This window comes from Notechis scutatus, chromosome 3 (genome assembly GCF_049901735.1).
Source record: "Notechis scutatus isolate UNSWTSFEM ecotype Mainland chromosome 3, rNotScu1.2, whole genome shotgun sequence".
In the NCBI taxonomy this organism is placed as follows: domain Eukaryota; kingdom Metazoa; phylum Chordata; class Lepidosauria; order Squamata; family Elapidae; genus Notechis; species Notechis scutatus.
The window spans coordinates 204312634-204330276 of NC_142011.1; the positions used below are offsets into that span (position 1 = coordinate 204312634).

Below are 17643 nucleotides of genomic sequence, written 5' to 3' on the forward strand. Positions count from 1 at the left end.
TTGCACATGATCACCTTCGCATGGAAGCATTCCCTCTTCCCCCACCCCCGTTGGTCTTTCAAGCCTTGGAAAGCTTGGGGGCTGCTAGTCTATACTTTCTGATAACAGAAGAGTGTCATCCGCACATCTGAAAATATTGCTATCTTAACCTTCAATTTTGATTGTAGTTGTCCTACATCAGTCCTGCCATTCTTATATCAATGGTCTAAGTCACAGAGGTATGGGTACACTGTGCATCTTTGCCTCATTCCCTTTCTTGCCAAACCAGTCCGTTTCTTCAAACTCTGTCCCTATAGTAGGTTCTCACCTATTTTAAAATTTCCTCAAGAGAAAAATAAGGTATTCTGGTCCAGCTACTGGTCTTAATATATTTCCACTCTGCCACAACTGATGACGGGTGCAGTTCTACAGCACATCTTAACAGATAACAGATAATCAGAATTGGAAGGGACCTTGTAGGTCATCTAGTCCAAGCCCCCACCCAAGCAGGAGACCCTACACCATTTCTGACAAATGGCAGTCCAATCTCTTCTTGAAATTCTCAAGTGATGAAACTCCCACAACTTCTGAAGGCAACTTCTGTTCCATGGGTTGATTGTTCTCACTGTCAGAAAGTTTCTCCTTATTTCCAGGTTGAATCTCTCCTTGTTGAGTTTCCATCCATTGTTCCTTTAGAAAATAGCTTGACCACTTCCTCCTCTCTGTGGCAGCCCCTCAAATATTGGAACACTGCTATCATGTCTCCCCTGGTCCTTCTCTTCACTGGACTAGCCATGCCCAGTTTCTAAAACATATGAAGAGGGAAGGAAAAAGAAGAAAAGGAAGGAAGAAAAGAAGGAAGGAAGATTATAATGAAAGAGAAGGAAGGTCTGAAGGAAGGCCTGCCTTAGCACTTGGCCACCACAGGTGCTCCCCGACACGAGTGACGTCGAACTGGACACGCCCACCCTAGCCATGCCCCCTGGGGCCTCCCGAGGTCAAACCCAACCCTGAGGCAGCCCTCAATGAAATCGAGTTTGACACTCCTGCTACCCCATATTAGCCGTTTGATTTCAGAAAACAGTGCAAACCGAATAGCGTATGATGTGGACCTCATAATTTGTTCGGACTTGCCATTTTGCACCATTTCCCCACCTGGGAAACAACAAGGTAACCATATTGGTTTCACAGCACTTGAGTCCTGGGGCTCTGGCTGTACGCAGCTTCTTCTATATGTAAATAATGCAATAATAAAGGTCCGTTTCTGATCCAGGGTGCAGAATTTTGAACAGCTTGGGTAACAAAGCGTGCTTCAATTACAGGATGGCAATTACACCCCAACAGTGGTGGGATTCAATTTTTTTTACTACCGGTTCTGTGGGTGTGGCTTGGTGGGTATGGCAGGGAAGGATCCTGCAAAATCCCCATTCCCTCCCCATCCCACTAACCTGCTTTCCAGCTCCGTTCTCCTCTGCAGTTCCCCTAGCCAGGAATTGTCTCCCAGTGGAGAAGCCTGTCAGGATTCCACCAACCGCCATAATGAAATCATGATTCTCGAGCCAAACTCAAAAAACTTCAAAGGATTCATTAAAAGCGACATGCTTGCACTGCCCTGTATGAAGTCAACTTTGGCATCGTAATTTACAGTCACCTGTGACTAGTGGTGGGATTCAGAATTTTTACTACCAGCTCTGTGGGCATGGCTTGGTGGGCGTGGTGTGGCTTGGTGGGTGTGGCAGGGAAGGATACTGCAAAATCCCCATTCCCTCCCCATCCCACTAACCTGCTTTCCAGCTCCGTTCTCCTCTGCAGGGCAACAAAGAAGACCCAGCCAATCAGCTGGGACTCGGGAGGCAAGAATAGATGGGTGCGGGGCCAGTCAGAGGTGGGATTTGCCGGTTCTCTGAACTACTCAAAATTCCCGCTACTGTTTCTCCAGAACTGGTCAGAACCTGCTGAATACTACCTCTGCGCCACAAGCAGAATTGCTGAGATGCTTTAACTCCCATATCACAATAACTGAGGGAACTACGGAGAAAGAGAGAAACCCTGGATGCACAGCAGCCTTTCAAGAAAAGAGACTTTTAGCCTCATCAAAATTCCTGAACTTTCTCCTCCAGATCCAATTTCACAGCTAAAAATATCTCTGCCACCCAAAGACATCACAATGAAATGGAAATAATTGTGCTCTTGCTATAAGCTTGGGTGCCAATGAGCTCCCCGTAAGGGAGATGCAAACTGTAGCATACAACTGTCATTTAAGATATGGCGCTGTTAGGTGATGCAAAAATGAGTTGGGAATTTACATTTGTGTCCGAAAAATACTATTTTTTATAATGAATTGTGCGTAGAATGAAGCTCAATTACTTTCCCCCTATTGCAGTAATAATAATAACAATGGTAATGACTGCAGCAGACTCCAATCTCAGATCTCATCATCAATCTTTCTCAAAGCCGTGCCAGATTTATTGTGTAAAGCAGTGGTAAAATTACTCTACTTTCCAGAATGGAAGCTGATTCCCCCCACCGCCCCCTCTTTTTTTTCTGGTAGCATAAAGACTTTTTTTTTTTTCCTTTACACCCTGGAGCAAATCTGAAACCTGCAACCCATATAAGCTTCACTGCACTTTGATAAGGTCAACCCTCCAAAGAGAAGGTGGGGAAGGGAAGGCCAGAAAAAGGAGGGGTGGAGTAGATGAAAAAGGCCTTAATCTAGAGAAAATATTTCCTGGCTTTCTTTAGTAAGGGGGAAAAAATGACAGCTATATTCTCATATACTCAAATATCAAATCTTGGATTTTCCATAACCTAGGGATTTAGATATAGACATAAAAATTCAAAATTCTGTTTTTGATTTAATGATGACTCTCACTCAGTAATATACTTCTACCAGCTGTCATTTATTTTATTTTTTAAAAAAGAAGGTAGATTTCATGTTACAACTGCATATCCCTCACGTTACTATCTTCTTTCAGATCTGCTAGGCATCATAAATTTGCAGCATCCTGATTCTACGCTCTGAATTACGTGTTGCTTTATCAAAAAAATTTTTTGCATCTAATGCAGCTGGTAAGAAATACATGCCTTATCGTGAGTAAACCCGCTCTTTTTCTGAACTGCTTTCTGTTATCTACATTGTTCTAGTCCATTTTTTTTCATTGCCTGCCTGAGATTTTTAACTACCATGGCACACTGCATAATTTATAAGCGCAGAGCTAAGCCATGGGAACTGGGGAAGGGAATGGGAGGACTAATCGCAAAAAGATTTGACATCTGGCTTCTTGCACAAAATCACAGGGTTATAAAGCACTGCAGAGAATCCAAATAAATAAATCTAGAAAGACCCTTATCTGGCCTCTGGATGAACAGATCCAAGAGCAATAGCCCTTAGAACTAACATACCGCTTCATGGTGCTTTCCAGCCCTCTCTAAGCGGTTTATAGTCAGCCTATTGCCCCCAACAATCTGGCTCCTCATTTTACCCACCTCAGAAGGATGGAAGGCTGAATCAGTCATGATCAAACTCCTGGCTGTGGGTAGAGTCAGCCTGCAATACTGCATCCTAACCACTGCACCACTGTGGCTCTTTTTAAGCTTATATACTGCTCCATAGCACTTTACAGTACCCTCGGGGAGGTTTGCAATGTTGCCGCTAACAATCCGGGTCCTCGTTTTACCGACCTTGGAAGAATGGAAGGCTCAGTCAACCTCGAGTGCCATCGGGATCGAACTCCTGGCTGGGGACAGAGGAGGTAGCCTGCAATACGGCATTCTAACCACTGCACCACCAGTGCTCAAGGAAGGTACGCCAATCACCTGTTGGAGTATTTGGTGTCAATGTTGAGCGGTTCTTTCTTATAATCGATCAGACTCTTCCTTTTGTGACTGAAACCCATTATTCCATGTTCTATTCTCTGGAATGAGAGGGTGCATCTCTTGACTTTCTATATGACATGCTTTCTGAGTTTTGAAGAATGCTATCACATCTCACCTTGGTTGACTTTCCTGAAGGCTAAACATCTCTTTCAATCGTCCCAAAGGTGGCTTTTCATGAAGCGACTGGAGTGTGTTGTTTTTTTCCTTGAAGACCTTTCGCTTCTCATCCAAGAAGCTTCTTCAGGTCTGACTGGATGGTGGGGAATGGAAGGATTTATACTCTTTGCAGACAGCTAGTCATTTGCATTGTTTTAGACAGTCGTTGAGGCCACTTGGAGGTTTATCTGTCCTCAGGGCCACCTGAGTAGTGCAAATGGGTGTGCCCTACTCAGGTGACCCTGAAGGCACAAGACAAATCTTGTCTTGCGGTTGTTCTGTCATTTGGAAATGGCTACCGTTCAGATCTTCGCAATGCCAATTTCTGAATTCAATCCCAAAGATCTTTTTTCAAAAAGCAACTGGATTTTCTTTTTTCCTTGAAGACATTTCGCTTCTCATCCAAGAAGCTTCTTCTTCAGTTCAGTTCAGATCAGATCAGAAACGTCTTCAAGGAAAAAATGCCTTTTGATAAAAAGCATCTTTGGGACAACCATGACCTGGCTGATTGAGACTCTCCATAGACATTTCTGAATTCAAGTTATATAATACCAAGGAATGCCTGAGAAAATAGACAGTTAATTGCAGATATAGAATAATTCAGCATTCTCAGAAGTGTTATTGAGAAACTGTTTAAAACAGTGTTTCTTATATTTTATAGTAGCTTCCACGGATAACATTTGAAATGGTACATAAAATTAGGTCCTGCTGTTGTTTTGTTAGTTTGTTCACGGAGAGCAGAACATGACCGAACAGAAACAACTCACATTACCTAATTAGGGAATATGTGAAGGTTATTTATTCAGTGTCAACATTGTTAGTGAAAATTATTATTCACCTTTTCCTGGCTGGCAATGAGATAGGCTTAGAAGCAGAATTTTAAAACAAACAAGAAATAGCAAAACTTCTCGATCGATGTTCTTTTTCTAAAAGGCAGGATATGATACGATTTGCCCAACTGCCAAAGAAAGGAAGGTTTCAAGCACCTCATAAACTGTTATGCTTACTCAGCCACTTATGGGATGTTATAAAGTAGTGATGAAAGAATGCAACTATATATTAGAAAAGGAATAAAAATGCAGAACAAGAAGGCAAGGGAGATTTAACAGGTAAGATAACATTGGATTTCCTACTATTGCAAAAAAAGGGGAGCTTTTTAACAAGAAACAGGCCAGCAAAGAAACAAATAATTGCAGAACGGTGGACTGTGATATTAGTAATATTAAACAAAATTAAAACAGAGATCAAGCTGTAGTTTTTGAAATTTGATGGAAATGATTTCAAGAAGTACAGGTAGACCTTGATTTATGACCACTTATTCAATGACTGAATAAGAGGGAGTCAAGCTATTCTCTAAAGTACCTGAAGGCAGGACAAGAAGCAATGGATAGAAACTAATCAAGGAGAGGACAATTCAGATAACAGTAATCAGAGTTGGAAGGGACCTTGTAGGTCACCTAGTCCAACCCCCCAGCCAAGCGGGAGACCCTACACCATTTCTGAAAAATGGCACTCCAATCTCTTCTTGAAAGTCTCAAGTGATAACACTCCACAACTTCTGAGGGCAGCTGTTCCATTGTTTGATTGTTCTCACTGTCAGAAAGTTTCTCCTTGTTTCCAGGTTGAATCTCTCCTTGATCAGTTTCCATCCATTATTCCTTGTCTAGCCTTTAGGTGCTTTAGAAAATAGCTTGACCCCTTCCTCTCTGTGGCAGCATCTCAAATATTGGAAGACCGCTATCATGTCTCCCCTGGTCCTTCTCTTTACTAGACTAGCCAAGCCCAGTTCCTGCAACCATTCTTCATATGTTTTAGTCTCCAGTCCCCTAATCATCCTGGTTGATCTTCTCTGTACTTTTTTCTAGAGTCCCAACATCTTTTTATAGTGTGGTGACCAAAATTGGATGCAGTACTCTAGGTATGGTCTTACTAAGGCTTTATAGAGTGGTATTAGTACTCTCACTTGCCTTCCCTTCTGAAGTTGTGGGTGCTCCATCTCTGGAGGTTTTTAAGAGATTGGAAATGGAATAAGGCCTCCCGCCTGAGAAGAGGGTTTGACTAGAACAGGGCTGTCAAACTCGTGACGACACATTGTCCTCATGTGACATATCGCAACTCCCCCCCCCCCTTCGCTAAAACGGGGGTGGGCATGGCCAGTGAATTACGCATCCGGTCCACGGGCCACGAGTTTAACACCCCTGGACTAGAAAAATCTCCAAAATCCCATCCAACTCTATTATTCTATTCTGTTTTTCTGTTATTTTGACCGTTCAAAACTGTGATGGCACTGAATGACTGGTACTTACGATCATTCATCAGAGTTTGGCTATCGCAATGGTGATATGATTGCGATCCAAGAACTTGGCAACTAGCTCAGACTTACAACAGTTGCCAAATCTGGCCATCATGTGATCAGTATATGCAACCTTCCCTGCCATTTTCTCACAAGCAAAGTCACTGGAGAAGCTGGCAGGAAAATCACTCCAAAAAGTTGTTCCTGCCATTGTCAAGTTCATTTCAGTCTATTTCCTGACCACTAAAGTACACACCCAGCTCCCTCTAAGATTTTCCAGGAATCAAAAGGCTAATATTATTTGCCTTGTTCATTAGACCTTCTGCTAGGTCAGGCAAAACATTAAAACTTTATTTACCTCAAAGCAGGCCTTTTATTTTGCTTATCTTTCAGAACAACTTGTTTCAAGACACAGTAAATTCTAAATTTTCCTCATGTCACTAATTTTTGTTAACTTACCAAATTGTACACTCTTTTCTACACTTTTTTTTTACATTGCATTGTTATTGTATACCTTTCTTACACAGATGTGACATTATCAATCTACATCCAGTAGACCTTTTTTTTTCTTGGCCAACATCTTCTTGAGAATTATAGTTATAAAGGAGTCCAAAAATCTCAAGACAGCTGATTGTTTCTGAGTCTTTATAAATTTGCAAACAATTTTATTTAGCTCTCCCATCACTCTGTCCATCTGTTATTGTTACATTCTCACAATTACTCCTCCTTGGATGACTAATGTATGTATCTGGCGAGTTCTTCTAGGTCAGGATGTTATACTGGATTTAAAGGCGGTATAATTAATACTTTAACTCTTTCCAATATTGATTCTTTCTTTCTGAAACCTTATTCAGAATTTATGTACAGTAGCAGCTGTCAGACTCCAGAAATCAAGAAAGATGGGGAGTGATCCTCCCAAGCAGATTACTTTATTATGTCACATCTATAGGCAGAATCTTACCAAACTGAAGAGACCACTACCTACATAAAAGGATATACAGTGGTACCTCAGTCCTCATCATTTATTGGTTCTGGGAGGTGCGATGAGTACCAAAAACTGTAAGTACCAAACAATTTTTTCCCATAAGGAATAACGTAGTGACAAAAAAGGCAGCCGACATGAAAAAGTTCTAGCTTGTGTGTCGAGTACCAAATAAATGATATCAACGCATCAAAATACGTTGAGTAGAGTACCAAATTTGCTGAGTTTCAAAGCAGTTGAGTACCAAGGTACCATTGTACTCTAGGAACTATTAAGGAGGGGCGGTCTTCACCCTCTTTCTCTCACACAGGTTATCTGGGCTGAGTTGCCTCTTATAGATCTAGAATGCAGCCCCTCCATCCTGGGAATCCAGACTACATTCCAACACAGCAGCTTTCTTAAAATACTACTTTCTTCTTTCATCATTTTAAATAAAAATATATATATACAGTTGACTGGGATGGTACAAGACTTCTGACCTGAGCAGCAGATTGGACTTGAAGACTTCTGAGGTCCCTTCCAGTCCAATGATTCTATGATTAACAGAACGTCCATCCAGGTGCTCGGTCTCCTGCTACCATAAATTTCCAAATATTTGTGATTAGCACTAACTGGAAGGAAAGCAACCGATTCTGATTATTTATTTTTATTGTTCAGATACAGCCAAACTGGAAATTTGGATCCTCTTAGTTTACTTCTCTTCCAAGGCTCTGTCTTCGGAAAAGAATTATCAGCTCAAGAACGCTTCTGTTGCCTTTTTTTTTTAAACCAGTGAGTAAATTGCATGCTGGGTCAAATAACAAATAATGTAATACTTTCAAATTTGGTCTTTCCTCATAACAAGTCATACTGAAAACCTTACTACTATATTAGAAACTCCCAAGATACAAACATTGATTAAAAGCTGATGCTGAAAGCAAGTAATGTCCCTAGCAACCATCTAGAAGCAGCTGTGATCAAATGGATTATTTTCTTAAAACTGTAAAAAATAAATGGATTTCAGGTCTGGAATTATTGGAACACGCAAGACAAGCCTTGGAGAAAAGACTATTTTAACAAATAAGGGCTACAAAAATACAGTAAGTATGAAAAGAAAATAATAGGAACAGATACTATTGTTGAACGAAGAACACTGTGAACAACACTTTGCTGTTTTCATTCCCACACTACCATAGAAGTCTGATCATCCACCTGTACTTATCCTACAAGTGTTGAAGATCTGTTCTCTCTTTTTCTCGTTTTTTTAAAGTGATAGTTCTGAGCCAGACGATTTCTGCTGTTTCCATTGGAGTATCTATAACAAGAGTGGAAACTCAGCGACAAACACCAAATCAGCACCATGTTAATTTGGATGTTCTTTCCTTGAATTTTCTTGAGGGAAGTGGCATGACTAGCAGCCGCAGAAATCAAATCTGGACAAGAAGCACACAAACTCTTCCAACATCTCTCATTAGGAACAGAAAAGAAGGTAGGGAAAAGTTGACATAGCTATGACCCTAAATATAAAGATATAAATATAAAGATCATAATGATGACTGAGAAGATGTACTGGGTTGGGATGGTAGATGCCAGGACCAAGAATCTCCCAACTTCAGAAGCTAACATGATTTCTACAGCATCTGAAAGTACTAACTGCTTTTACGGCTACTCAGTCGAAAATAATGACTAAACAGATTTTCAAATTAGGACAGAATGTTTCTAAACTTCTCTCAGGTGCAAAGATCAAGAGCAGACATTAAGTTGCAGTTCAGGGATTTAATGTTCAAACCTACACACAAGAATCCAGCCAACTAAAGTACAATACTAACTTGGTGCCAGATAAGGGTCAACAGAGTTCAAGAGGGGTTGAAGTTGAATCTTTTATGGTAACGTAATGACTCTAAGCCCATGACACACTTAACTCCACCCTCCAGCTCTCCTTGCTTTTCTCCCTACATCCTCTGCCAAAATTGGGAGATACCATTGCTAATTTCTACTAAGTGTTATAGGGGTCCTCTTGAAAGTGTTACTATTCAGGCCTCATCTCCACCACAAATGTCCAAATCTAATTAGAATCACTCTCTACCCCCTTTTCACAGATTTGGTGATTGTTAATAAAGCATCTTTTTACAATAAGTATTTAAACTCCACTTAAAAATCTAGACACATCCCTTTGGTTAATCAGACAAAGAAAATTATTTTTTGTCCACCTAAAGTTGATTTCCTATCATTGCTGTTATGTCTCTAAGATTACATCATCTCTTAGATTCAGTGTCTAACAGTAAAGCCAAATTTAGGATAAATTTATGAAAGTATTTTGAAGCTTTAGCAAGATTATTATTGTTCAATTGCACAAGATTTACTGCACGTAATTAACGGCAGCTAGTTTGAACCACTAAAGTATGATGACTTATATGTATAACGTGCAGTGGAACATATGCCATCACAAACTAGTACAAGTACTGATTGACTTACTTTGGGTCCACAAAGATTGATTATCTTTTTTCCTATTTGAGAAAGGTACTTTATTAAAGTAGGCAGGGAGGCTGTATGCAGAGTCATGGACACCAGCAGGTGCCAATCCATCTGATTATTTTACCGAAAGGCAATTTGGAAATGAACTCTGGGCTTTTTAATTAGAGAGTGAAGCAAACCGTCTAATCAACACCCAGTCATGACAGAATTATCACAGCCACACAAAAATCCCAGGATCTTTCTTTAATAAAGACCACATTTCGAAACACTTCATTTCAAAGGGCTTTCAGAGAAAGGAAACACATTACAGGTGGTCCTCGATGAGTGATCTCTGCTCAGCAAGCATCTTGTCAGGTGCAAACAACCAGAGCTACATGTGCAGAATTTGAGCTAACTACTTCATTACATTCTGCCTATAATATAGGAATGTTCCCAGACTGGCAGCCTACTCGTGGGAACAAATAGATAAGTCTCCAAGGAACTTGGGAGGTTGGATTTAGCCCTTTTCCGGTTGTGTAGCTGATTCCAGGCTAACTCTGTGCTTGATCTCTCCTCCCTGCTAGGCTGGGATCTTCCCAATACATTCACAGTTATGGTGGTGCAGAACAAATGGTAGTTATACCTGGTCCCTGAAATTACAGCCACTGAGGTGCCCCACAGTCATGCGATCAAAATTCAGGTGCTTGGCAGCCCATCCCATTTAATGATCACAGGGCCACTTCACTTCACCACTAACTCTCCCACCAGCCTATCTCTTTCTCATCTCCGACCTTCTGGCTGTCCAGCACTCAGCTGCCTCTGCTGAACCTGCCACTCGGTGATTTTAAGTCCCAGCTAACCTTCTCTTATCTTCTGGCTTCTGCTGCTTACAGCACAACATTGGCCTGGCCTTCTTGAGGCAGCCGCTGGCTGCAACAAGGTCTTCTTTCCCCAGTTTCCACCTGGCGGTTTCCTCAGGAGACCTTCTGGCCTGTGGATGGGACTTCATGCTGCACCGCCGCACACAGGTTTCGTTGGTGTTGGGGCTCTCCTCCTCCAGCCCTTGCTGCGACCCGCTGGGCAATTCACCAGGAGCACTTCTGATGTGACCTATAGAGCAGTGGCCCCCAACCTTTTTTGTGCCGCGGCCCGGTACCGGCATCACAAAATGATCCGCGGCCCGGTACCGGCATCAGCACGCATGACAAGGCAAAGCGAGCCGAGCAACCGGCCAGCCAGCCGTCCCCCGCTTCTCCCCGCCACCTTCAACTCCTCCTTTGTACCTTTGTCGATGGGCTTCGCTTCGGGACGGCTTCGGGATGGTCGCTCAGTTCGCCTTGCCTTGGGTGCTGAAAGAATCCTCGCGCCTTAGTTTCGTTCGAAGCCCCCCCTCTTCGATGAAACTAAGACGCGAGGATTCCTTCAGGACCCAAACGCCGCTTTCCAACCGGAAAAGCTCACCCGGAAGCACTTTCTCGTCAAACAAGATGGCGGCGCCCAGCAAACCGGCGGCCCGGTAGGAAATGTTCTACGGCCCGGTACCGGTCCGTGGCCCGGTGGTTGGGGACCCCTGCTATAGAGCATACACCAGATGTTCTCCTGAAGACGCGGTCTGTAGGTTTCAGTACATGAGAAGCTGATGGCCTTTTCAAGGCTTTTTCAAGGACGGAGACAGCAAGCTGGGCCTGATGTATGGAGCCCCAGCAGGCGGTCTGGGTGTGCACATCGGGACTGCTCGGCAGGTTGAGACCAAGGAAGTGGGCAGGCCCACTAGGAGCCTGGAGGCTAGGATGGCGGGAATGGCAGTGTTCTGACCTAGGCTTCCTTAGAAAGCATAAAACACAATCTTAATCCAGGCAAAACTTCTTTTATTTCCACGGCTGGGAATTACGTTCAGGCTTCACCAACAGGGGAATGTTTATAAACACCTCCACCTTATCACACTTGGAATGCAGCCAGAAAACGAATTGCCAGATGCAGGGGCAAGGCCAAACTTGACACAGAGTCAAACAGAACTTTTCAAAGCCTGAATTGACCAGACGAACTAAATGCTTCCTGCAAAAGCTCATGTCCTGTTTGTTCCTCTTTTATGTCCTATGGGAGGGCCAATCATCTCCGAGGTGTGGCCTTACTCCTGAGTCGACCCTGCTTTCTCAATGGTTCTTGTCTTCTGGTAGCCCTGCGCATGCACAGGTTAGGAACCAGTTCCAGAAGCTTCCCCGCGGTCACTGCTGTCCGAACCCAAAGGCAGATGCTGACTGCCAGCCTGCCCTGGCCCCATCTCTGCCCCTGATGCAGAGCTCTCCTCAGGGGCCTCAGCCTCCAGAACTGGCCGAGGTTCTTCCCCAACCTCCTCGCTACTGTTTGACTTGACTGCTAGCTCCATCAGCTGCCGGCGAGCCACAACAGGCAGTGATCCCAGGACCAACAGAACCCCATCACTGAAGAATAAGCGGATGACAAAGGTCAACTGCAGGCAATGGGTGATAGCAGGAGTAGTTGGACGAGAGCAGAGTGGCCAGAAGAGCAAAGATGGGGGGAGAAATACAAGGGAGTTCATATGGAGGTAAATATGGCACAGCAGAAGAAAATGTGAGGTTCTCTTTTAATGACAGTTACAACAAGGTATAGCTAGTTTTGGTTGTTAGGCTCTGGCTATTGTTAGAAGATAGACATGGACTTCAATAGGACTGCAGGAAAAATAATTGCAACCAGCCTGCCTTCCATTGAGTACCTATATACTGCACAAACCAGAAAGAGGGCTGTGAAAATATCGATAGAGCCTCCTCATCCTGGACATAAACGGTTTCAACTTCTTCCCTCAAGACGACAGACACTACAGGGTATTGCACACAAAACTAACTAGACACAAGGACATTTCCCTGACCCACCCCCATGCCATCACTTTGCTAAACAACTAATCCCCACAACACTGTCTTATGCCCTGGGATGTCAAACCACCTAGTAGGGCTGTATTACTACTATCCTTCTCATCTTTCCTATTGCCTATTTCCTTAGCTTCTTATGACTATAAGTTTGTGGGTTGTATCTTATGATTTATGTTGATTGCTTTCATTAGTATACTGTTATGATTTATGTTGATTGCTTATTTAGTATCTTGTAACTATCACTGAATGTTGTATCTTATGAGTTATGATGATTGTATTTTATGATTATGGTCATGATTTTACCACTTGTTGCTGGTATGTGCACTGAAAGCTTCTGCAGTGGAGACAAATTCCTTGTGCGTCCAATCACACTTGTCCAATAAAGAATCCTATTCTGTTCTGGTTATGAGGCTGCTGGCTTAACAACCACAACTAGGCATACCACAACTGTATCACTAAGCGATGAGATGACGTGATGTTTCCTGATCCAACCTGGGTCGGTCACTTGGATCAGAGGATTAGTCTTCTGAGCTTTTGAACTCATACTGGAGCAGGCAACTTCTCTCTATCAGAATGTGCACTTTTGGCTATTGTATGTGTAGCATTTATGTGGGGCCTGGCTGGGTGTGGGTTTTTTTATTGGTTGATTGGAGTGCTGATGGCCAGTATTACCACCTGATGTTTCACCTAATGATCGCTTCACTTATCAATCAAAATTCCAGCCCCGTTTAGGGGGCTTTGTTAAAACGAAGATTACATGTATTTAAAATCGAACTAGTAAGGCAACAAAACCAAGTTACGTCCAGCAGCAGCAGTAACAAAGCGGTTCATCCTGCATTCAACCTCATGGTTTTCATAGATAGATTGTATCACCTACAAAACATTGTATCAATGTTCTGTCTCACCTGTAGCCACAAAGTGAGAGTCCAAATGTCCCAAAGAAATAAACACGAGCAAATAATATCAGAAACCACAGAGTTAACTTTTCTCTGTAATCTTCGTTGGCAGCTTTCCCACAAACTGTCTTCAAACCAAGATAACGAGCCGCAAGATAATTCAGAGCCAAAAAAGGCACACAGAAGGCTTCTTCAAAGCTGCGAAGTAACTAACGAAGTTTGATCCGGACAAGGATCGTTAACTAACACGCCTCCTTATATTCCTTGAAGGGGCGTGTCAGTCTCTCTAATTAGTCTCTGGCTTGACGTTTCTTTTCAAATTGTGCTTGACGTCTCAACCTGCGTCTAGTCCTTGCATCAACCCAACATTCGTCATTTTGATCATCACTCAAGGACTCTGGTATGTTCTGTGGATCAGCTGCTGACACCTGAGGCATGATTGATGTGGAAGGTTCCGGAGAGGATGGTGATTCCGACACTCCCTCATCCCCCTGGCTCACGTCTGCATCTCTCATTAAAGCAGGCTCCAATTCCAATGCCAAACCTTCCTCATCACTCGAACCTGTGTCTTCTGATACATCAGACTCAAAGCTCACAGCAGGCTCAAACCTTCCAGTCACAACAAGTTAATATACAAAATTAAGCCTCCAGGCCCGTCACTAAGAAAGAATAAGAGTGCTCAGATCAACTTCTAGAAAGGGCAGCCAGGTAGGAACCGAAACCAAAGAACATTCTCAGCAATTGATAACTCAGCAAGGAAGACAATCTCTATATAATTCAAAGTACCAAAAACTGTAACCAACAGCAAAATTATATCCCAGCACTTAGCAACTGCTTATGAGGAAAATAATGTCTACTCTGGATGATTCCCCATGACTACATGAACTAAATATAGAGGCGATAATTTCATAGTAAGCCATTTTGTCACAATGATTTAATAAACGATCCCCCTCCGAAAAAGCATGAGTGGCGTTTTGCATCATTCAACGTTTGACAAAGTTTCTCAGTGCTTTTTGCAAAGTTATTTCAGCAAGAAGCAATCCATAAAAATAAAATAAAAACTACTCTGCCGAACTATCAGTCTTCGCATTACTCACCCCACTGGAGAGGCGCCAACTGCAGGTGATCCAGGACAACCTGATTAAGGATCCCTTCCACGCTGGCCTCCCCTTCACGCTTCAAAGAGGGGTAAACGATAGTTAAGGAACACCGAAAAGAAACACACTTACACACAGTCTTTCAGGGTGAATCTGCACAAAGAATTTCAGAGGAGGGAAATCAAAGTAAGAATTCAAGATCCCATCCCAATGAAGTCTTCTTCAAATATTTTCCTTTTTGGGATGGGGAAAAAAGAAGCTACAGTAATTGGAAAATTTAGCCCATGCTGCTCCTAGATGTTACAGTCAGTGCTTAAACCAAAGAATAGAATAGAATAGAATAGAATAGAATAGAATAGAATAGAATAGAATAGAATAGACAGAGTTGGAAGGGACCTTGGAGATCTTCTATCCAACCCCCTGCTTAGGTGGGAAACCCTACACCACTTCAGACAAATGGTTATCCAATATCTTTTTAAAAACTTCCAGTGTTGGAGCATTCACAACTTCTGGAGGCAAGTTGCTCCACTGGTTCATTGTTCTAAGTGTCAGGAAATTCCTCCTTATTTCCAGATTGCTTCTCTCCTTGATTAGTTTCATCCGTTGCTTCTTGTCCTCCCTTCTTGTGCTTTGGAGAATAGCTTGACTCCCACTTCTTTGTGGCAGCCCCTGAGATATTGGAACACTGCTAACATGTCACCCCTAGTCCTTCTCTTCATTAGACTAGACATACCCAATTCCTGCAACTGTTCTTCATATGTTTTAGCCTCCAGTCCCCTAATCACCTTGGTTGCTTTTCTCTGCGCTCTTTCTTGAGTCTCAACATCTTTTTTACATTGTGGACCAAAACTGAATGCAGCATTCAAAGAGCATTAGATAAGCTCTAAAAGTGGTTTGTTTGTAAACTATAATTATGGCTTAGTGTGCTACCAAGTTTGATGTTTGCAGTAATCTGTTATTCCGTACAGCAGGGTTTAGTTGGATAAGCAATCTGTGCCAAAGAGAAATCTGAGTCGTGTTCTGTATTCTGAGTCAAGAAATCTAGATATCACAAGAAGAGGCGAAACTACTCTACATCAAGGATGTGATCACTATTAAATCTTTACAATTATTGTGCATTCAAGTCTTCCCCAAAAGATGTGTTAGGCCTGTAATTCCCATTGAGCACTGCAATGACAGAACCAAAAGCAAGGAGATGTGATATCTTCCCAACGACAGAAATTTTCCAAATTCTTGAATGTCTTGTAAGGTAGAAATATTGGACATGATGACCTAAAAGTTGGTTTTGTATCAATAAGGGGAGCCCTCGACTTGCGACCACAATTGAGCCCCAAAATTGTTGCTAAGCGAGACAGATGTTAAGTGAGTTTTGCCCCATTGTCACAGTCGTTCGGCGAATCACTGCCTTTCTTAAGTTAATACGACAGTTGTTAAACGAATCTGGATTCCCCATTGCTTGCCAAAAGGTCGCGAAAAGGGATCACGTGACCCTGGGACACTGCAACCGTCATAAATATGAGTCAGTTGCTAAGCCTCTGAATTTTGTTCATGTGACCACGGGGATGCTTCAACGGTTGTTAAGTGTGAAAAACGGTCATAAGACACTATTTTCAATACCGTTGTAACTTCAAATGTTCACTAAGCAAACTGCTGTAAGTCAAACAGTACCTGCATTCACACATTAGTAATAATCATAGAAATGCTGAAGTAAATTAATTTAATCCCTCCATTTCTTGGAGAATTCACAACTTCTGGGAGGCAACCAGTGGAACAACTTGCCTCCAGAAGTTGTGAATGCTCCAACACTGCAAGTATTTAAGAAGAGATTGGGCAAACATTTGTCTGAAATGCTACAGGGCAGTGGTTGATAACCTTTTTGGGCTCCTGTGCCAAAAAATTGTGTGGGCACGCGTGCCATAGGTTCGTCATCACGGCTATAGGGTTTCCTGCCTAAGCAGGGGGTTGGACTAGAAGACCTCCAAGGTCCCTTCCAACTCTGTTTATTCTATTCTATTCTATTTTTAAGGAAGTTGAAGAAGCTGGTGGTTAAATTTCCTTTTTCCTCTCATGTAATTTCAACATAACCCTTATTTGCAGGCATCAACTACATGATTCCACTGCCTCTACTGTTTCTCAGCCCTTAATCACTTTGCTATGCAGTTTGACCTCCGGCATTTAATTAAGAAGATGTTTCCCTTATAATTTCCCATAGGAATAAATACAGGTGAGCAAATGTCCTACTTTTGCACCAATTAATAAAAAGTTTCATAAATAGAAGCTATACTAACAAAAAATGCTCGTAATGATTAATAGATCGATCTATAATTTTCTGTTCTTATTTCCATTGCAAATTTTGCAATACCGAGGATCAATTTTTTTTTTTTTTTAAAAAAAATCTATTCAGTTTGGTGCGGTGGTTAAAGGTAGAACCTGGGAGGCTGTGAGTTCTAGTCTTACCTTCGGCAAAAAGCCAGCGGGGCGACCCTGACCCAGTCATTCTCTCTCAGCCCTAAGAAGCAAGAAATGGCAAACCATTTCCGAAAAATACTACAGGGGTTAGTTGAGGCAGCTTCCAGGATTCAATACTGACTGAAAGGCGCCCGTAAGAGTACTCAGTTTTGGCACTAGATAGTCCTTGACTTATAACAGTTCGTTTAGTGATCGTTCAAAGTTACAACAGCACTGGAAAATGTAACTTATGACCATTTTTCAAAGTTACATCCTTTGCAGCATCTGTTGTGGTTCGCCGGCAGCAGATGCGATGGGGCCAGGACCATCAGGGAGTGGAGTGCTGCCTTCTGAGATTGTGGAGGCTGGCAGCAGTGAGGAAGAGGTCCCCGAGGAGCCTGTGCCAAGTGCGCATGCACGCAGGGCAGCTCGGAGGAAAGAGCAGCTGCTGCAGCATGGGCGACTCGGGAGTAAGGCTGCAAGGTAATGGCCCCTCCCTGAGGAGATAAAAGCCAGCTGAGAAACCAGAGTTCTTTGCAGAAAGCAAAGAAGTTTTACACTTGAGCCTGGTGGACGTTAGGAATATCTGAGTTGG

The 17643-nt window shown here is 42.6% G+C and overlaps 1 protein-coding gene across 6 annotated transcripts in view; it reads right to left on the bottom strand.

Moving 5' to 3' along the window:
- TRAPPC9 (trafficking protein particle complex subunit 9) overlaps positions 1 to 17643 on the bottom strand; it is a 315827-nt gene that overhangs the window by 185496 nt on the left and 112688 nt on the right. For all 6 annotated transcript variants that reach the window (XM_087962255.1, XM_087962252.1, XM_087962256.1 and 3 more), the window contains one exon: positions 14601 to 14691. In XM_087962255.1, coding sequence (XP_087818381.1) covers positions 14601 to 14691 — 91 coding nt within the window. The remainder of the gene's footprint in view (positions 1 to 14600; positions 14692 to 17643) is intronic.